Genomic DNA, 22,536 nt, shown 5'->3' on the forward strand with positions numbered 1-22,536 from the left:
GCAGGGCCTTGGGCTGCTACACTATTCACCTCTCAGCCACAGAACTGCTACCACCCGTCACAGCCAAATTCGGCTACACTTCACTTATTTAAGTTTCTGTCAAACGTAATATAAATGGCAATTTTCTTAACCTCAGCTTTGTATGCACGCTGGTTAAGTGAAGCCCATACTCAGGATCAGGTTGCTCAGCCCCCATCTCTCTTCCAGAGCCAGCACAAGGAGCAGGGAGGATGCATGCGGCCACCCAGGAGCCCCGGTGCCTTTTGTAACCCTGCCAAGAGCCACCAGGACGGCCAGGTAAAGTAGGGTGGCCCTGCTAAAAGCAGTCAGTTTGTGCTCTGTGTTGAACATTCACCAGCAGGCCATAAGCACGAGCCCTCCCAGTAAGAAAACACAAGCGAGAGGAACACTGCAGGGCCCCTGGGCAGGGCAGCACAGGCTTGTTTGTGCCACAAACAGTGCCTGCTGCAGCAATCGGCTTCAGAGGCAAATGAGGAGGGCAAGTCCCGCGATTCCCATGGCACGGGAGTTTCCAGTAAAATAAGCAAGGTATCGCCACGAGGGCAGCGTAGCTTCTGCCTGGGGTTGGGATGAGTCTAATGCAGTTCTGCTGGCAGCATCCCCAGAACGCAGGGCTGGGCACATAACATTTACTGTTACCACTCAGGAGTCTGCCTTGCCTTTATTGCTGTTTTTCACATTAGTACACCATAAATAAGATTATATTACAGAGGCTGGCATCTCTTTTCTGAAGGAATTTCCCTTGTTTTGTTTTCTTCCTTGCTAATATTTTGTGTGTGACTAGACAGTACTTTGGTCTGAGGGAGACAGGGCTTAGGGAGATAGAAGAAATCGTGAGTTTTCCTTTTCAGGTGTTCGCTAGCATTTAGGGATATTCGCAGTTGTTCCCATCTGAATCTTTACCAGTGTCTTAATGCAGCGTTACTAGATTATGAACAGAGATGTAACTATTGAGTTTGCTTTTCAAGGAGTCATATAAACACTATCCAAGTCAAGAAAAGATAAAATAGATTGCAACCTTTTTCTACTTACTGTTGCCTTTGAGTTGGTTTTTCGCTTCAGGCCTTCTCCAGAAAGTACATATCAGTGATGCATGAATTATAAAGGTTAGCTTGCCACTTAAATCCTAGCTTATTTAGCCCGCTTTATTTATTTATAAGCGAATTCATAAAAAGCAAAACAGTAACAAAGTTCCAGTAACTGTAACAAAGAAGGAATGAAAAGGAGACCAGGTAGGGCCTGGTAGCTTAAAAATACTTCAGGCATTGTGTTAAAACATACAAATGCTGCTATGCACACAAACTAAAGGTGTTCTTTACCCTTTTCATTAGAATTGTCTTTCAAGTACCTCACTCTCCTTTAGAAGGAAGGCAGATCAAAACAATAGTTGCGATACATAACATGCCTGCTTAATGCAAATAACTGTAATTACCTGCCTGTGATGCAATGGAAATCCCGTTCCAGGTGTGCATCTACTTCCTTCTGTTTACCTGCTGATGGAGCTTTCCAAAAACAAAGCCTTTCTTACCCACACAACCTCTGCCAGAATGGCAGAACCAGAGCTAAAAGCAGGAGCTTGCAGCAGAGAGGCAACCCTGGAGTTAGATCTTAAACTACCACAACATCTCCATTCAGCCAAAGAGCTCGAGGTTGGTGGAAGCAGATTAGTGATGAGTGACCTAGTTTTCTCCCTCATTGCATCTTCTCCACCATAGTGGCCAAAAAGCAATACTTATTAAGTTGAGAAAGCTACCTCATTAGGGGAGATTACATTATAGTTTTATGACATGGCTATCACCCCTTGCTGCACTGAAAAAAAACTTACAAAGAAGTGTGACTTCAGCTCCTTGAAGCAGTTGAGTAAATGCCAGCCACTGAAATATAGTGGCCACAGACCAGGGCTGCATCCCTGTTCTCATAGTGAAGCCCCAGTGACCCTTCGGAACTAGCTTCATACTGTTACAGATTTACACAGATTAAGCTAAAACCAAAATCCCTCACAACCAAAATTAGCAGCAGGGCTCCATTGACCTGACTTGTCACAAACTGATATTCCAATTTTCCCATGTTCATAAATACAATCGTGTCCTTTTGTTTTCCTTCAAGGAGGGCGAGAGAGAAGGAACTATAGGAATGGGAGGGTAGTTTAAAAGTCCAAACAGCTGAAGGAGACAGGCTTCATTTCATTTGAAGGGTGATGAGGTTCATCACCACAGAACAATTAAGTCAGCCATTTGGAGACACAGCTCTCCTCCTGGTCTCATTTCTGGTATTCCCACACAGGTATCTAACAGTTTTCTTTCGTCACTCTGGCCCTGTGTATTGCAAGCATTAAGTACAGTACAACTAGCTAGCAAGGGGAATAACATAAGTACTGTGACAAAGAACTCAGAAAAGCCTTGCACATGTTGCATCTGCTGAAGATTCCTCTGCTCTCAAGGCTGTATTTTTAGACTCAGTATTGCAATTGAATTCACAAACTCCTATCTTCATACTGACCAGCTAGAATGTGTGATTTTTACACAGCTGAAGATTAAGGATTAGTGTTTTTAATAACTATGTCTAAGCATCCCTTATGACACAAGAAAACAAACCCTCAGTATTCCACATTTCCCTAAGCTAACTCTTGTCACTGTTTTTCAGCATTTATCTGCATAAAGAGAATCACAAAGCCATGAGGTATTTGACAAGTAATGGTTCTACAGCTGCAGGTGTCCTACTGCAAATTAAGTTTGCTCCCCATAAAAGGACTGCAACCCAACAGGTTAGTACTTAAGTTCCAGATGTATCACTAGAAACTTAAAAGTTAGTGTATGTAGTATGGTAGCTAGTCCATATAGCTCAGATATCACACACACATTTCAGAGACTGACATATTTTCAGCTGAAAAGTAAGAATAGTCTGGAAGGAAAGTGGTCTTTTACCCCAAATTTTTCAAGCTTAAAACTGATAGAGTAAGCTTATTACAACCAGTATACTCAAAGAACTGATGTAGGAACATGAAGGAGAGAAGGAGGAAGGAGGAAGATTTGTAAAAATCCCCCTCAAACATTCATTTTGGGGCTAATAGTTCCTTATCTACACAGAACTAGCTCTGAAAATACAAAGCAATTTACTTGGTTTATTTACTTTATAGCATTTTTGTAGTATTCCACAAAACATTGTTGTTGTGTTTTTTTTTTTTTGTTTGTTTTTTTGTTTTTTTTTTTTTTCCAATGAAAAATCATCTGTTCTTCCAATACTATCTCTAATTTTCTGTGTACTAGACTAAAACCTTGGACCCAATTACACTAAACACATTAAAGGCACACAAAAGTGATTAGAAGTTACTCATGCTGTTATTCCTTTTAGAATCCAGGTCATAACAAACCTAACACATCTACAGGTAGGGCACCGAAGCACAATAAAGGATAACAAAGTAGTATCCTTTCCAAGCATCCTTCCATTGTTTTACCCAACTGGTTACTTTGGTGCCTAAAAGAACAAGGACTAACTGGCTCTACATTTTGTGAAAATAACCTTCTATTACATAGGTTTATTTTGCATGATAGTTCTGGTGACACCTTCATCTTGTCTTCATCTTGACACTGCTGTCAAAGCAGTAGTCAGGGAAATTTCAACTCAAAGCCAAAGCCAGCAGCCAACTAGTCTTGGTCTCACTGAATGGAAACAAGAAGCCAAAGCCACCAGGCTAAATGGAAACAAGTTCTCATTTTCTTTTTGCCATAAAAATACCTTAAAGTCTTTATTCCAAAAAGCATAAAGCTGGGGATAGTGACAGCAGCTTTAAGAGAATTTTAACTTTAAGGGGGGAGGTAGGCTACTTCAGCGTTGTAGAATAGAAAAGCCAATGTTCTTTAAAGATTTATTTTTTTATTTTTTTTTAATAAAATAGATAAAACAGCTAACGGGCTAGGGAAGAAATAAATTTAGAAGTTTTAAATTTGCAGAAGTGACATTTATTTCTAGAACTTTGTTTTATGAAGTGAAATTCTAATGAGTCATTAGTAAGGTTTTCCCCTGTCCCTGCTTCTGAAAAAAAAGGCCACCTAGTTCAATAGTTCCTAATATATTTCTGGAAAACTAGAAAATATATGGGAATATAACACGTCCGAGTTTCCAGCTTCAAAAAAGATACTGGGCTTTGACAGATGCTCAGATGAAAAATGCAGAAGCTAAAAGTTTTCTTTCCAAAACCTGAGCAGTATGAAAGTTTAGGATATTGTCCTAAAGTCTGAAGTTTCACTCCACAAACACGTACCACTGCAGCTCTATGTATGAAAAAGCATGCTGCTGAGGTTAGGAACAGCACCTATTACCACTTAGAGTTATGTTTAAAGAAGTTTACATGCATAAGCTACTATCAGAAGTGTACTGATAGGAGGCATTTCTCCATGCATAAACCTCTTCTTCATCAGGGGGTTTCTGAAGTTTTCTAAAGAGTTGGAGAAATTAATGTAAGACTATTTAAAAACCTAAAACAAACGACCAACAATGAAAACCCACCCTAAACGCATTGAAGAGGTCACTTGGCAATTACTCAATAAGGATATACTTTTCACATTTACTATCCTGTAGCCACAAGTAGGAAGAGACCGTAAGCTTAAAAGAGATCAGTAAAGGGATGCTCAACATCTGTGTACTGAAAGCTGAAGTAAAGCCCTAACCTCAGTCAACTACTTCTCGTACAGTATACCGAAGGCATCAGCAGGATCCTTAGTGCAACTAGGGTGTTTTCAGAATACGTTACAGCAGAATCCACACAAGTCTGATAAGCTAGTGTTACTCCTAGCAACAAATGCAGCAGACTTCAGGCAGTTCCTTCCAGAACCAACATTTTAAGGAAGTTTAAATCTGTCCCAGTGATCTTATTCACAGAGAGGTTAAAGATAAGAAGCATGTTTTAAAAAAATTAAGTATGCGGTATAAAACGTAACTGTAAACAAAGAACACCATGGCTTCAATGAAAGTTACTTAAATTTGAATGCAGAGAATACTTTATTAACTGATTACAGTTTTGATGACCAATTTTAAACCATAATTCATGTGGGAAACATAGTGGGGGACATTAAGGCCGAGCCATATATATAGACAAATCTGGATACTGATTATCTGTACATTTAACCTCTGCTTTTTCTTTATACATCGTTTATTCAGTGTCTGAAATTAATCAAACAACCAAAAAAACTGGCCACTAATTTGAAGACATATCTGGAATGAAATTTTTGCATGGGTTTTTGAACGCAGTGTTAATCTCAGGGGAGATCAAACAGATTTGCAAACGTACTCCAAATGAAGTGTTCAAATATATTTGGAGTTTATTGTTGTCGTTACAGTTTTGTGCAATTCATTTTCTCTTACAAAAACTAGCAGTAGTTCCCTCCTTTAGAGGTTAAGCTCTACTTAAGATGGTATTCAACCTGACCACCAGGTCGGGAAATCAATATAAATTAAGTGCCTGTGGTGTGTATCAGTTTCCTGCTCTAAGCAACCTTTACCTGATAAGTGGACATACTTGCCAGTTTTACAGAATTATGCTGACTTTTCAACAAAACCCAAGAAATAAAATTTATTATTCTTGCACTGTGAACAACAGTCCTACATGATGTGATACCATTTTCCATCTGTACAGCTCCCTTTTGTTAAGTTGGGCAACACATGAAAGAAAGACAGACATAAACTGTTTGTGTTCTGAAAAGATCTTTCAGTTCTTTAGTTCCAGTCACTGAAGGAAGAGGCAGAGGCAAGTTTGAATTATCCCAGAAAACTGAACAATTGGTTTTATTTGGTGTCTTCAAGATGCTTCACCTTCTGTGGGAGATGTAGGGGTTGTTGGAGAGACCATGTCAGGTTTCCGTGAAATTCTGTCCAATTCTGCCTGAACATCTGTTAAAACTGGCTTCTGACCTACAAAAGAAATGCATGTCATTCAGTCACGTTTATGAAGCAGTTCTGGGAAAGCCTGTGGTTTCTTTAATACTCAAGAAGCACCTGTTAAACTGAACAAAAAAAAAAAAAAGATGAAAGAACTACATTTTTGCTTCAGACAAATCCCAAATATTGTTACTGGACACTTTGGGTTGCAGAGTAAAGACTTAAGGCCAAAAATCAACAGCGATAAAGTCACATCCTTCTATATTCCAGATATCTCAAAATAAGTTCCATAATTATAATATAAATTGTCAGCATATGGAGAGTTAATGGAAGGTTAAAAATACGTAACATTGTTTAGAAGGATTCACAACTGCTAGAAAATATACTTTTCTGTATCAGCTGTATTTTACACTAATTCTGAATGGCAATCAAGGCTTTCACCACAGACCAGTAAGGTCAGTTTCACACACTCGGTCAGCTTAGACCTGACACTGCTGCAGCTGGGTGCATGCACACCCTCAGGTGGCAAGTCCCTCTCTCTCCTCACCTGCTTACCTGCTTCATATCTTGGAATGGCACAGACATTTGTGCACACTTAGACCTGATTCAAGCTTAACTTACACCATATTTTTCCACCAGGTCATTCTTATCACTCAGTCTAGGTTTCTATCTGCCACGTTCTACCACAGGAGAGGAAAAGGTGACATAGAAAAAGGCAGGCAGAACAGAACTAGAGACTCTCCACACCATGACAAGTAGGGCACAGTACCTCAGACTTTAAAGGACAATTCTGACATACATGGTGTTTTAGCACTGTCTCAAGCATCCTTGCTGAAGATCCAACTTCATAGGAACTATCCATGCAGCTTATCTAAATGTCCCGTGCTGCTCTTCAAATCATACTCAGATCCCAAATCAACCAATTTTCAGATGAAAAAACAAGTGAGTTTTATCAATAACACTAAACACAGGAGAGTAAGTACTGAGGAAGGTGAGGAGGTGGCATGGTAACTCCTTGAAAACCTAGCTACATGCCACATTCAACTGGCTGCCCCCTAACCCTTCATTTGTTGCATAGTAGGATATTTCTGAGAACATTTTTTCCTCCTTAACAGTTTCATTCTATTCTTGAGATTTGTGCCATGGCTCTGATGCACCACTTCTCTGCAGTGCTGCCCTCACCTGGCTGAATTCAGCCGAGCCACCTGCCAGCCACTCCCCAGGGATGTTTCAGCAGGTGCTCTGCTCTCTGCGTGGCACACAACAGCTCCTGTTACAACGCTCTCCATACGCTGCTCCAACTAGCGCTGCAGACTTCCCAGTTCGGAAGTACTTCTGCACTTTGCTCAGCAAACTGAGCTTTGCATACAGAAGGAGGAAGCACACAGATGGAATAAAGCTTATCTCCGGGTCAATCTACACAAAATGTAAGTGGGGAGCCAGGTGTTTTTTTCTCTTGCTGTCTAAAACATTATCATCAAGTACCAACGAAACACAAGCATTCATACTTCGATGAACTGTACTAATAAGAATGATGCCACAGTTTAGGTTAGAAACTGATCTTTCATCATACCTGACTTTTTTGCTGATGGTGGTAAATTGCTGCCAGCACCACCAGTGCTGCCACCTCCAGGACTGCCACCAACACCACCAGGGCCACCAGGGGAACCAGTTTTCTTACTCAGCAGACTGTTGAAGAAGTTAGCCAGGACTCCTTCACTAGTAGCTCCAGCTACAAGGTGGAGGGGGGACACAAAAAACACACAATTTATTAGGTTCAGTAACACTGATTTAGTGTTTCAGTTATTTATGCTAAATAAGCACATTAAAGAAAGGAAGTAAAACAGCTGTTTTATTTCCCCAAATGCATTTGTGCTTTCAAAAGAAAAGGTACCTTTCATATTGGGATCAATTTTTTTGGACCCAGTAGGGATAGGTGTAACACTGGCGACATTTGATGTCACAGATCTATTTGGTGTTCTAGGAGATCCTCCAGGAACTCTTGGTGAGGCATCCTACGCAAAGAAAGAGGATGAGAGAAAAAAAAGCCAAAGCTTGAAGTGGTCAATGTTCTACAGAATTAAATCATGCATGAAATGAAGCACTTGTTTCGCAGTTCTCTTTTTTTTTGAAACAACGTAGTATCCCGCACAGCTGAAATGACACAGAATTTTCTTGAAGCACATGATTTCTTCCACACTTGTATGACATCATTAGAAATATTAACTTCAGTTCAACTAAAGCAACTAGTGAAGCTTACTACCTCCCCACCTCAACAAGAAGCATTAAAATCCACGTGCTGTTCAGTAGTGCCTCTGACCATAATGAAAACTGTACTGATGAGATTACAGAGGAACTATTCCAACTTCTTGCAAAGACAATGCATGCCATAGATACTGTGGAAATGACTAAAGGTAGTCCAGTTTAAAAAAAAAAAAATGCTTCAAAGATAACAAATCCTTTTTCTGTAAAATCGCAGTTCATCTAAACAAGATAAAGCCACCTTTGAAATATCACATGCTCTCTATTAAACTGATAACTTTTTAGTTATTTTAATAGCATTTTAAATGTAGTTGTTGTCATAGTTCTTATTTGACCATTTTTTTTTCTTTTCTTTTCCCTCTCCAGAGTCTCAATATTCTTAGAGATAGTGTCAAATTTAGGAAAAAATTCACCAAGACAATTCAGCTGAAATGCCGTTTGCTCTCTGGCACACTCTTTGGATGGGAAGGTCAGTCATGTAACTGTTTAGATGTTCTCTAACACATGAAAAGTAAAACCATGACATTTAGTCCTTGCTGCCAATACAAGTTACGTCTAGCTGTGAAGAAGCATCATCATTTTAGAGCAGTGTTAAGATGTAGGCTTTCAACACTACGTAGTTTTAAAAAAAAAAAAAAAGATTAAAAACTATTTGATAGAGGGTTGCTTGCTTTAACTGCACTAAACATATGAGAGTGGATCATTTTCATGTGATGGTATTTAAAATTCTTATTACTAACCACTGGCCTTCCTGCAGCAGTAGGTGGTTGTTTTGCCAACTGCGACTGCAAAAGAAAACACACAAACCCATGTAATGTTAGATATTACAGTAACTAAGAATACAAAACCAAACTCCTATCAAGGATCTTGTTAAATGGCTAATTGTTTTTTAGACAGAAAGTTACCTGCTGCTTCATAAGAAACACTTGGTCATCCTCTGCCACAATTTCTTTCTCATGAACAAACTGCAATACAAAAACCAAAAACATCATTTTAACTGGAAGAAGTATTCTTTTTACACCTCTGAGTCAATATGATCAAAGCATTCAGTAATGAACGAAACGTGATCACCATGTTATATTACACATTTTCTGTATTTAAGACTGACACCTTGTAATTCCATTTAAGTTACTTTAATTAGAAGTGAAATGGAAGGATCATTTAGTCCTTTGACCTGGCTGACATAAATCTAGATGTATCTATGGAAAGATCCATTTTATGTTCAATAAAAGAGGAATGACAAGGGATTACAAGGTATGTTCAGGGGGTGTCAGGATCATCAAGGAAACAATTTTAAAGGCATTTAAAGCGTGATACAGTTATGTTTCTGGTCACAGACGCAGGCTCTCCACAGCACACTCCCTTGTCACTGTTAACATATGCAGACCTAACCTTGGTGTTACTGTTAGTAACTTTTGCAAAAGTGACTCTTTGCCTGTGCTACATTAGACTGATCTATAAAATGGACAGAGATCTTAGATCCCAGTTCAATGCATCAAGTCTCAAGCACTTTTTCTCCAAATAAGCTCACCACAAAAGCTGCCAAAACAAACATGGCAAATACCAACACCAAAATTTATAATCCATGCCTCGAGTTTAGAAGCATGCAAAAAGCCTGCCAGTTGTATTTTTGTTCAACACTTAGTATTTTAGGTAGCATTGTATGTCTTGATTTCTCCCCTAAAGATTACAGAAAGGGCATAGTATTCATTTTCCTGGCTAAAATATTCGCATCTAGAAATACGATCAATCCCAAATTCTTAGCTTTGTTAGAAAAAGTCACAAAAATATTTGCCTTGAATAGCTTCTGTACACATGGGTCCACTGCTGCTAGCATGTAGTTCTGTCAAGCTACATACTTAAAGAGTATGAGAGAGAAACATACTGATTATACTGTGGAAGCTGCATAATCACATACAGAGTGTTTTGTTTTGTTTTTATAAATAAAGAAAAACTTTGAGAACAAGATAAGCAAAAACAAGTTTATCACAGTCTTGTGATAAACTGGAAGCAAAGTCTCAAGGAAACACTCCAAAAGCTGACAGAAATAAGTACGTAAAAAGCTGAATGCCAAAATGTTAGGAATATTTATTCTCCTTTTAAAACATCTTAATTTACCTTTCTGACTGGTGGTTTTCTGATGTTATCTTCAAAACTGTCTTCTGCTTTTAGTGTTTGAAAGTTCTCGTGCAATATTCCTATCTTCTTGTCATTATCCCAACCTGCAGGACTAGAAAAAGGATCATTTGGCTTCAAATTCTATGGTTACTTCAGGTTATTCTAGTATGCAATCCTCAACTGCACAGAGCTGAAAGCCAGGAAAGTTGTCATCCTTCCCCCTATCTTCCACGTAATCAAGTACAACTGGTTGTAGATTGGGACTGGTCCACCGTAACAGGGAAAAAGTGTCTCCTGGATTAACATTTCTCTTTGGGGCAGTATTTCTGATTTCAGCCCACTGGCATTCACAAACCCCAGCTTACGAGAATCTTACAGTGAACTTCAAAAAGCATAAGACAAAAAGCAGGCTCTAAATGCTGTTACACATAATAATACAGGTAACTTACATAAATACTGCATCTTTTTCCACAACAACAGCTGGAACATTGAAAGGAAACCCATACAACTTCTGGACTATGTATTTATACACTAAATCAATGTTTTTGTTCTCCTTTACTGAGGTGTAGATAAGTGCTGCCCCATCTGAACAAGCTTGTTAAAGAAAATTCATTTTTAGCAGTTGGTAAGAGATAGTGAATTGCGCATTTTTGTTGCTTTTAGGGTTACTTCCTCCATAAAATTTAAAGGGGGAATGCAAAATCATACAGGTCAAACAACTACCAGCACTATTTTTGAAATAAGCTTTTTAGTAATTTAAATCTTTCTTCCTGCATTTATTTTAGGGCAGCTCATCTGTTGCTTTTAAAGTACAGGCTTTTCTCACTCTCAAAGCTTCCCTGTGATGTCTTCAAAACTGTTTTTTTTTGTTTGTTTGTTTGTTTTTTGCATAGGAAAATTTTCATGCCATATCTTTATCTTGTTATTATCCTATCCTGCAGGACTACGTAGAGATGTGATGCACACACTACAGCATTAACACTTGTAGCTTCAAAAATGCAAAACATCCTCGCTTTCCCAGCTGTGTTTTTAGATTAGGGGCCTGAGCTCTAAGAGAGTGCTTAGTATTCCAACATGGTTCAATATTAAAGTAACGCTGTTTATACACAGGATTAATAAAAGCAGCCAGGGAAGTTTTAAGTAATTTTCACTTTGGGATTATAAAAATGCCAAATACCCTAACCTGTGTTAAATTTCCTACATGTATGAAATTCAAATTCTGAAAGAAGAACGTAATCTAATCTTATCCAATTCCCATTCAGTGAAGTTTACAATGGAATTCCAAGTTACACATGGCATATTCAATTGCAGGGACTAATTCCTACTAATCTTTCATATTCTTCCTCCACCTACAAAACTTATTACAATTACCTGTAATTCCATTTTGAAAAATAGTTCTTAAAAGCTTTTTGAATGAAGTGCCATCTCCATACTAAACTGAAGTGCCAGGTTCCTGAACTATTTTTTCCATCTGTTAACTGCTCTCTCCCCACTGGTATTTAAACTTCCCTCTACCACAGCACAAATGATGATAACATAATGAAGGCATATTATTAGCATCTAAATCTAGTTCTTGGCATGTCTAGCTGACTAAATGACACTAACCAGTGTAATATACATATTTAATTTATAAAAAAGTAATAATATCATAGTGACAGCTTATGTATGTTGCATCTGCACCAACACAAAACCCAGTGGATCTTTCTTACAGCAATTCAAACTGCTTTTCTCCCCTTATCACCTTCTCTTGTGGAATTAACAAACACTGAAGGGACTGCATATTTGGCCAAAAAAAAAAAAAGTCATCTTATGCACATCTGATGTGATTTAATGTTTATATGAATTATCTTCCTGCTGTGTTAGGGACGTGTTGGCTTAGTCTTGTTGGCTAAGACTTACTGATTTAGGAACTGACTCCTAAAATGGAAACAAAGGCAAGTAAAGGAATTCGTGGTAAGGGGGACATTCTAGGCTTTTAGAGGTTGGTAAAAAAAAAAAAAAAAAAACATTAAAATCAATCAGCAGAAAAGTTTAGTTCAGCAACGTCTGCGGGGGGGGGTAACTGAAGCAGACTTCCAGCCACAGTAAAGGAGGTGTGTACTACTTTGGTACAGATGCAAATACTCTTTTAAGCTAGTCATAATTAATGAAAAAAATGAGTTCTTTTTGTCTTTATGATGCATTTAAGGATACATTGTAAGCAAAACCGTCTGATATGTGATTGAATGAAGTCAAAGTGTTCATCTCTGTAGTCATGCTCTTTTTCCAGAACACTGATGGCATCGCACTGTTGAGATAAGCAGAGAATTAATATACCACTCTCAGTTATCTGCTGAAATAGCAGTAGTGCTGCACCTCCAGTGCACAACTGGGGAATGGGGGGTAGAGTGGGGCGAGTGGCAGAGAGAAAAACAAAACCCAAAAACCTGCTGAGATCATTTAAAAGCTGTAACTGAGCAAAATCTCTTAAAACCAATACATAACTTGGCATGCGTGTACTGTGATCAACATTAAATTGAGAGATTAAGCATTTGCCACTTCTCATTCCCTTACCTCCTGCCACGCTATATGACAAAGCCTCTGTTGAACACTGTCTCACTGAATGATACCACCATTTTCTGCACAATGTTTTTACACAGTGGTATTACAGAATACCATCTTTCTGTCCAGTTACTTTGCAAAAGGGGGCAAAAGCAAGAAATATGGAAGCAAGAGGCAAAAATGGTGCTGGTGGGGAATAGAGAAAAAACATGCTTTTCAAATGAGAGGGTTAACCTTCCAGCAAAGTAACAGCATATGCATCAAAAGGTTTACTCTTTCATTATGGGCCAGAGGCTGCAGATGCAGTATGCTTAATGCCAATGAGAACTGAAGAGCTGGGGGACACACAAGAGAACCACAGTGCTTTCTTTTCAGAATAAAAATGTTACATATTTAACACAAACCAAAACAGGCCACAGAAATACCAACAACTGAGAAGAGTTAGTACAGCAGCACCAGAACCCTAAACCTTTTTCACAGAAAGAAAAAAAATATTTAAAAATCCAAAACATTGTTTGCAGAAGAAAGGAAGACTGTGATGATTAAAGGGAATTTTAGTTGTTTGCTGACTAGCTCACTTCTGTGCACAAAACTAGGTCTGAAAAATATCTCAATTCCCTGAAAACTGGCATAACCACAGGAAAAACTACTTCCAAATTAACATGCAATCAGGGCTTCCAGAAGATTCCCAATCTTTAACATTAAACATGTTTTAAAGAATTCTTATCTAAAGTATCCATAATGAACTAAGAACCATGCTTTTCCCCAACCCAAATCCAGAATTGACAGAGTTCCTTAAATAAAATATGCAGAAAAAAAACTAAAATGTGAAACAAACCTTTGTACAAACTACTACTACTGGAATGCCTAAGTTACATGTTAGTGTATCTGCACCCAGGGGTAAAATCACACTGTCATCTTTGTCTTCCTGTAATGAAGTATTTCTTCTCTGTGGAGAAGCTGGAAAATCCTCGCCTGGTTCTACATATTCCTGGAAGTCTCTTACCACTGAAAGTAAAAAAGAGTTGTATTAAAAGATCAGCTACTTTATTATTTCAACATTGATTTCCACTGCCATTGACCTCTAGCACTATCGATTGTATAGTACTTTCTGCTTCTTTATTTGGAAAAAATTGAACATGCATTGAGCACCACCCATTTCTTGGCTTTATGTAGCACGAGAGAGAACTAGGAAGTCAGATCTGCTTTACTGACAGGCAGAAGAACACAACCAGATCAATGTCCGCAAGGACAACACTAACACATCTTTATTTTATCACCGTGGGACCACTAGGCAGTTGCTATTAATCATTATTGCTTGATATGTCTCCTAAAGAACAAAAGTTTCCTTGCATTCATCTTGGTGAAAATAATTAAAGTTTGTTAGAATAAACATAAGAAAGCCTTACACGTATTACTTAGCTGCTATCTTATACCAGCTTTGACCTAAAAATCTCTTGACTGTAGAGAGAGAAGTGTGGACAATCTACAATACTACTGAACAAATAAGAAATTAACTATTGGCTAGATGCATTGTTAGCTAACAGTATATTTAATATTTGGCATGATTTTCACAATACATCAGATACTACTTCAAAATTTAGCTAGGAGGATAAGTTGGAACACAACAAGAATTGGAAGGAAAAAAAAATGAGGTTATAACTTTTGCAAGGTTCTGCTTGCTGCAAAACACCCCAGCCTCTAATTGCAGGGTCACTTCATATTCCTGCTGCCAGGGATGCAATATTAGGCATCAGATGTTGTACTTTCACATCATGTGTCCTGCTTCACATGGCAGAAACAGTATTTTACCCAAAACCACCACTGATTACTTTTCCATGAGCAGCGCTCCCTGATTCAGCTACGAACTCAGGCAGCAAGACAAATTTAGCTGCATCATGCAAACCCACAGCTAGCTGCTCTTGTACTTCCTCACTGCTTTGTCCTGATTTACATTAATCCATCCTTACTTCCTCCGAACTGATTGGAGCCCTGAGTTCATACTTAGAAAAGCATCAGCTGATTTAACACACCACTGAATTATTGGAGGCTCTGGAGGAAGACCTGAGGCTGAGGTTACTCCATTCTTCTACAGGTCTCAAAGTTCACACTAACAAAAAGCACAAGTACAGATTATCATCTCTACTTCAACAGTCAGCTCAGGCTCTTATTCAGGGAACACTGCTGCTTCAATCTGATCTGAGCGCCTCCCAGAATGATCATATCTTAAACCCTGATCTCCTCTCACCAAGATACGTCAGCAGGTCAAGGGAGCCTCTCTCAAACAGCATCCTGTCTGTTCTGGGAAAATCACATGCTAAAATAAAAATCACACTACTCCAGCGCTGGCAGTCCTCTGGCGGATTCCCAGAACTCCTGCTGTGTGATCATGATATAGTTGTACTCATTTGGGTACAAAAAACAGGAGAAGAAATGAATGTTATATTCCACAGCCTTTGAGCTGTGAGGTATTATTTCGGGTCCTCCTTAGAGGCACAGTTAAAGCAACCAGGCAATGGGGCTGCTGAATTCAGCAACAGGAAGAGCTCTCACAACCCTTCACACCCAGCTGCTACGTATCCCTTAATGCCTTCCGTACCTGTCTTGGTTCTCACAGTGTCCCTTCTTTGAGGAGGGTTCAGTTGCTAAAACTGGAAGATGAGCACAGCAGAACACCTCCAGAAGACTAGATGCACAACCCTCCAGTAGATTTCAGTCCCATCAGAAGTTAAACCAGCTCACAGGAGCCTCTCATGAGCAATGAGCCTGATACAAGAATAGGATTACGTAGCCAAAACTCAGGCAAGCAAGATTCCTCCCTCCTTTTGGCAGCAGCAGCAGCCTGCTACCCAAATGAATGCATGAAGTCACATCATAAGAGGCTCAAATTCATATTCCAATTCATATCTGGATTGTGTCCAGGGTTTCTACTATACCCTGCACACAGACCATCAATGTCTTTAAGTATTAAACCAGAAACCAAACTCTTAACGGCTAGGTGGTTTCTTGACTCACTTAATCACTTTTATTTCCTAGATTTTGTAAGATTTCATGCTATCTGATCTTGACACACAGCTCTCCCAAATGTTCACTCCTGTAGGAATGAAGGGGGAAGGACTCATACGCTTAGTACCCCAAGCGAAATACAGTGGATGCCTGAAAGTAATAAGGAGTAATGACATTGGACAGTTTCATCAAATAGTTCAAGGAATCCTGCAAGAACTTTGTGCTCTGTATATTTAAGCTAAAAAGTCATGAAACTGATAGACCTACATAATATCTCAAAACCACGCACCATATAGCTGCATTAGCATCAATAGTAATGTAACACCTCAAGTAGAAAGGGCCCTAAAACATTACTATGGTAGAGTGAATCCTTTCAACATCTACACTTTCATTAGGCAGAGAAAAGATCCAAAATTCTGTAAGATTGACTAGCTACAGGAACAGGTAGAAGACTGATGTAATGTAGAAAGACCAAGATTTGCCTTTACAATTATTAAATAAAATAGAAAGCTATGATTTTTTTTTTTTCATTTGTCAAATCTTACCTACAAAAATCTGTAAGAAACAAGATTATAAACTCGACCTAGCTGTGTTTATTCTTAAAGCTTTTTGTTTCTTTAAAGTACTTCCATTAGAAACAAACACTAGTATTGGGCATTGTTCATATAGTTACTTAAGACTTATCTGAAATTTGACTTGCTTGATCTGGAACTCCTAGCTTTAAGTCACCTTTCCAAACAAGAAAAAAACTGCAATGGAAACATTAAGTGGTGCAGAAAGCATTAAGCATATTTGATTTAAATAGATTCCTATATATTTGTGCAATACTCACACTTCTGTTCCATTTCTTTCATTTCTTCAGGCGGAATTTTTAACTTGTCAATGTGTTCTCTTACAACACTTGCCCATTTTTGTAAAGAATCCAGTGCAGTCCAAGGTCTAGACATGTCTACTACCAACATAATTAGAGTGTCCTTTAGAGAGCTTGCATCCATTGCAAATTTAAGAAGACCTTTGTGATACAGGTCACCATCCAAAATCCATACATTACACCTTGTTTGGTCTACAACAAAAGCAGAAACATTTTATGAGATTTACTCGAAACAGTCCACTACATAGTAGCTATTAAATCTGAATTAGACATGTAAAATACAAAGAAAAAAGAAAATGACACATTTTATCAATCAGTTGAACACGCATATGCAACAACAGAGCAGAATGCAGCTTGTGGAGACCTGCCCCTCTAAGACCCTGAAGTTTATAGAATCTAGTTTAATGGCTGATATCTGAAGATCTGAAACACATTACCTGAGAGTGAAAACCCCAAGATGGAACTCAACATTTCCATTTGAGAGGGACAATGGGTTGCTTCAAGAAGCAACTTAGAAAGGGGAAATTGGAGTTTTTGACAGGGAGGTGGCAGTCTTTGACAGGTGAACAGACCAAGGGCTGAGAAGAGATGGCTGAATTCACCCAATATGATATGTCTACATAACTCTTAAAGAACACAAGGTACCTTGACCTGTCAGAAACCTAGAGCACAACTGCAAGTTTTTCTTCTAAGTTTTAATGAATTAGATGGAGAGTGAAAAGACAAGGAAGTTATTCCTGAGGTTTGCAAAAGGCCAATCACCACACAAGTAAGAATATCTTCCCCCAAAACAGTGTACTTTTATATCTTATAGACACAACTTCAGTGATAAATCAAGAGCTGGCAATTCAAAATTAGACAGATTAGTATATTTACATTTTGCCTTTAGGTAAGTTTTTCTCTCTCATTACACAAGTTCTGGTGAAGACGTTCAGAACAGACTCCCAATACTTTTAACCTTGGTCAAATCATCTTTGAGAACAATACCCAGACATTATCCATTCCATAGGTGCAGGTATTTGGTGTCTGGAACTTAAAACACCTTTTCTTCTAGGTCTGAGAAGTGTGCTTTTGCCTAGCATGCATTCAGAACATCACAATAAGGCTGTTTTCCTGGTCTTTTCAGCCTTTTCACTGGCTCCTCTCCTTTCATGATACACACTAAATGAGATTAGAGTGAGAAATTGTCTCGAGATACAGAAATCACTCATGTGGACTAAACTGAACTCCTGCAAATAATCAAGAAAGCAAGCCATCCACTTTCATTCCAAATATCACACTATTGAACTACTTAAACCAAAGTAGGTTTAAGGCATTATTACGAATACAAACTTACCATCTCGATCTTCATCATGCACATTTAAATACAAATACTCCATTCCTCTTCCTTTCTTGTACTCCTCTATTCCTTGAATTTTTCCTATTAAGCTAGTTTTACCTGCTCCATCTTCACCTGGAGAGACAGAAGTTAGAAACCACTCAATCTTTAATCTCAGTTACATATTAAAAAACACTTGTGGCAAAAAAGAAACATTGTGCTAACAAGATGACCAAACTCATTAAAGTTTCAAAATATAGAGGATTTTGCCCAACTCATCCATTTGTTCAAAGTCTGTGCTTCTCCTTTAAATCTTATTTCTAATTTGTTATAAACGCAAGCATGGCAGTGACTACCCTAGTTGAAACAAGTTTTTATACACATTTTAAGCCTTGTTTAACACTCCAAACAATTTCAGTCTTTTAGTAGCAACTGAGGTGGTAACAAAGTCTTTACTGAGTTCATGTAACAGTAAGCTCATCTTACAATCAGAAGAATACTCTCCCCATCAAGCAGGGCAGAACACCAGGCTGAGCAAGGCAAAACAGTTTCCTTCTCATTTTCTGGGTGATTTCTTCGAACCCTCTCTTCCTATAGCTTTGTCACTTCTTTAAAGTTTCTTCAAACCGTAATTCATTGCCTTACATTCTGACCAGAATTCACATACCTTGGTACATGCATGGCCTGCAATCCACATCCATTCACCACACTGTTAATGCCCACCTATTCTCTCCCCCAAAAGGGAGCTCAGATAACTAGTGAACCTTACACCATAAGTGAACTGTAAACAGCTCAATTCCTGCCAAAGAGGCTCTTCTTGAAAATCTTCTAAGTATATGTCCTAGAGCTCAAAGACTTTATGTGCAATTTTTCCAGTTTGAAAGAGTAATCAAACTAAATGTGAAGTCAGATCAGGGTTCTGCTTCTCTAGTTTAACAGGAGGATGGGTACCTAAGAGTTACTGAGGACAGACATTAGCAAGTTCTTGGAATTCACTCACAGGTTATAAAATTAAAAGCAGCTTCCTAAGAAGGGCCTTATCAGCTTTATGCCAAACAGAATATTTGACTCTCCTATAAAGCAAAACTGTAAATATAAACACTACATAAAAAATAAAAGTTCAAGGACAGTAATTTTCACTGTTACACATACTGAAGTTTCCCCTTCAAAAGAACTTGACCATCATCTTCTAGACAACATGATGGCTACATTAAGAATACCATAGGTATAACCACTGAAGAGAGCAGAAAAGGTGGCAGATGAACTGGCGTTGAATTTCCCCAACATAAAATTCCAGAGAGAATCACATGAAACATTCAATTTAGAGTTCAACTTTAGGTTCAGATTTGACTGACAGTGTAGAAGCTACCAGAAAGCATAATAACTATTTACTCTAATTAACCCGAACAACTTTTCTTTAAATACTAAATTGCTTCCATTGAGTAAAGAGAAAACATGACCAGAATTGAAGTTTAAGATCTGGATAACAGCAGAGCAGTTAAAACTGAAACATGAAGTTGTATCAGTTAAACTCTATTTGAAAGAGTTAGCTAGCTAGGTCCTTATGTTTATTAAATGTAGATGCACCTAAGAAAACACAATCACAGGTAATTTACGGGAAATGCTGGAAAGGACAGCTATTTTCGGTTCATCAGTGTTCCTCTTCTTGTGAGGATATTCTTTCAAACAAGAAATTCTGCCTGAAAAGTGAAGAACTCAAGCTTCTTCACCACAGATGAAATATAACTGCTCTCTTACCCTCACCCAAGTACTTATCCAAATTTCTTCTATTTGTCACCCAGAAATAGCTGAGGAGACCCTACTACAAGCTGTTACACAGGCAAGCTGTGCTGCTGAAGGTGCTGTTACTTCTGCCAAGGTATCTGTCCGAGTCATTCTGTCATTTCACCAGGTAATAAAAGCACACACGAAGGTACCTTCAATTCATTTGTGCCATCAGACTTCTCAAGAGACGAAACAAAATGTTGTTCCTTTTGCAGAGGATTGCACTTCACAGCTTTCCTAGTTTCTCAGGATAGCTGACCTCTAGCTACATTATCTTGCCTTCTATTGTTTTACACATGTGGTAAGAAAGATTACAACTTGTTTGTGTTGGGAAAGTTTAGCACCTTCTGCACACTACATCTGCCAGTTCTTAACAGAAGTGCCTAAAACTTAAATCTAAGAAACATCTGTGGTTATGAAAAATTCTAACCATTTCCAAAGGCACACTCAAGGAGTCTAAACTAAGCCGTACTTAAACCAATGCTATCTGTACAAGTTTGTTGTTTTAAAGAGCCCAAGCTAAACAATATAGACAAACTTGAAATCTACATCCCACAAGCCCCCTTTTCATGGCTGTGTTGTGTGCTCTGCTACTCCCCATGATGCCTAACAGCTGAAGTAAAGAGAAATTCAGCGCTGTAAATCTCCCCTGGGAAAACAAAACAAAACGACTTATTTTCACTCCTAACATTTCCCAGTAATTATCTTCAGCGCACACACAGAAATAAGTATCAGAATAGCGTAAGACAGGTTGACTGGATGTAAAATTAGTGCCTTTGAACACATGTGCATGCGCAGTATGGAGTCATAGAATCATGAAGGTTGGAGAAGCCCTCCAAGATCACCTGGTCCAACAGTCCCCTACCACCAATGTCACCCACTAAACCGTGTCCCCAAGCACCACGTCCAACCTTGCCTTGAACACCCCCAGGGATGGTGACTCCACCACCTCCCTGGGCAACCCGTCCCAATGCCTGACTGCTCTTTCTGAGCAGAAATGTCTCCTCATTGCCAACCTGAACCTCCCCTGGCACAATTTGAGGCCATTCCCTCTGGTCCTATCGCTGGTTATCTGCAAGAAGAGGCCGACCCCCAGCTCCCCACTCCTTCCGTTCAGGTAGCTGTAGAGAGCAATAAGGCCTCCCCTGAGCCGCCTCTTCTCCAAGTACTCATTTCAGCCTCTCATCATGGAATTAGTGAAGCCTGATCAGAATATTCTTATCAAACATCCACCCATTTCAAAACACCAAGATCAGGTAGGTGGATCACTGGCACATATAACTATCCTACAAGTTACTGCATGCAGAGAGTAGTGCTTATCACTCACTACAAAACCAGAATGATGCATCACTGGGGCTTAAAGGGCTCACAATTACTTTAACTAATTACTCAGGTCAATGAAGAGAATAGGGAAGATTGCAGATGATATAAGGGAAACCAAAATATACACAGGGAAAAGCATTAAAAGGCATCCTGACAAGCAGTTCAAAACAAGCAATGCATCAACTAAGCAGTCTACAAACACGACTACTCACTCTCAAGGGTGCATGACAGCTGCCTACCCAGATGTGCCCTACTCCACAGGTGACCCAATCACCTCAAAATATTCATAAACCAAATTACAATCAATATTCTGAAAAAGCTGTCAAAGGAATAACAGGACCATCACATATGACATAAGGACTTTTTCCCCCTTGCCTACACAAATCAACTAAGACTTCAGGTTCCATCTAACTTTCTTTAAAAGTGTATGCAACATCCAAAAAAAACCATGACAGCTGCAAAAACATATTTGTATCTTTGCTGTTTTTTTCCAACCTAAAATCTTCAAAACAAATCTCCTGAAAATTCAACACATCTTGAATAGATAAAGTCATGATGGGAAACAGCAGCATGTAATTTTAATTTGTAGTTATTTTTCAGCATTAATATAAAGGAAAAATCTTAAAACAATGCTCATCTAAAACTCCTGAATAGTTATTAGAAAAAAATCTATTTGCATGCAATGCTAACTTTTAGGACCTCTCAAAACTCAAAGTCTTTTATAGTAATATTTTAGTATGTATGAAGTTTCTGTCTGCCAGAGGCAGAGGAAAATATTTGTGATGAAATTAAAATCTATTAGCTCTTTTAGGTTTGATGGGTAATGCACTGTAATGCAATTAGTGTAAATGCTGCCAGGCACTTATAAGAATGTGTGCATATACTCATTTATTCCTAAACAAGAGTATTTATATACAGACACACATATGGCACAACATTACAAAAATGAATATATTTAAGAATATCTTTTGTTATCTCCAGATGTCTGTGAAGTACAAGAAAAAGCAATGCTGCTTAGTTTCAAACAAAAGGGAAAGTTTGTTCTCCTAAACAAGTTGTTTTATAGTTGATTTTAAAGCTCTACTAAAATACTTCATAAGACAAAGGACTAAGCACCTCCAAGTAGAGTAATCATCATACTCCTCCTCCAAGATTGAGATAGAAAATCCTTTGGCTTCTTTATTTCTATAGCACTCAACAATCAGATTAACAACCAACTTCTACATGTAAGGTCATGTAGTTTCCAACACACAATTCCTGATACAGAACTGCAAAGTAGAATAAAACTCAGGTAGATAGATGCAAATTTAAGATATTGCATCCTGTTTTTTTTAACATAGAAGATCTTCCTTTTCCAAAATAAATCTTGAAGAACTAAAGCTCTTCATCACATCATACTGCACTTGTACTTTAATAA

General features: G+C 38.4%; 1 protein-coding gene and 1 long non-coding RNA gene across 2 annotated transcripts in view; one reads left to right on the forward strand and one right to left on the reverse strand.

Annotated features, from left to right (window-relative positions):
- On the forward strand, positions 1–8,749 carry LOC137852590 (uncharacterized). The gene is made up of 3 exons (XR_011093946.1): positions 1–297; positions 2,665–2,785; positions 8,524–8,749. It is a non-coding gene; the product is annotated as an uncharacterized lncRNA (long non-coding RNA).
- Positions 4,992–22,536, reverse strand: part of DYNC1LI1 (dynein cytoplasmic 1 light intermediate chain 1) — a 23,545-nt gene continuing 6,000 nt past the window's right edge. The window contains exons 3-13 of the mRNA XM_068674463.1: positions 18,030–18,146; positions 16,655–16,885; positions 13,655–13,824; positions 12,469–12,562; positions 10,725–10,860; positions 10,276–10,387; positions 9,063–9,122; positions 8,898–8,942; positions 7,790–7,910; positions 7,469–7,627; positions 4,992–5,928 (exon numbers count right to left, since the gene is read on the reverse strand). Coding sequence (XP_068530564.1) covers positions 5,816–5,928; positions 7,469–7,627; positions 7,790–7,910; positions 8,898–8,942; positions 9,063–9,122; positions 10,276–10,387; positions 10,725–10,860; positions 12,469–12,562; positions 13,655–13,824; positions 16,655–16,885; positions 18,030–18,146 — 1,358 coding nt within the window. The 3' untranslated portion in view covers positions 4,992–5,815. The remainder of the gene's footprint in view (positions 5,929–7,468; positions 7,628–7,789; positions 7,911–8,897; positions 8,943–9,062; positions 9,123–10,275; positions 10,388–10,724; positions 10,861–12,468; positions 12,563–13,654; positions 13,825–16,654; positions 16,886–18,029; positions 18,147–22,536) is intronic.

This window comes from Anas acuta, chromosome 2 (assembly GCF_963932015.1).
Source record: "Anas acuta chromosome 2, bAnaAcu1.1, whole genome shotgun sequence".
In the NCBI taxonomy this organism is placed as follows: Eukaryota; Metazoa; Chordata; class Aves; order Anseriformes; family Anatidae; genus Anas; species Anas acuta.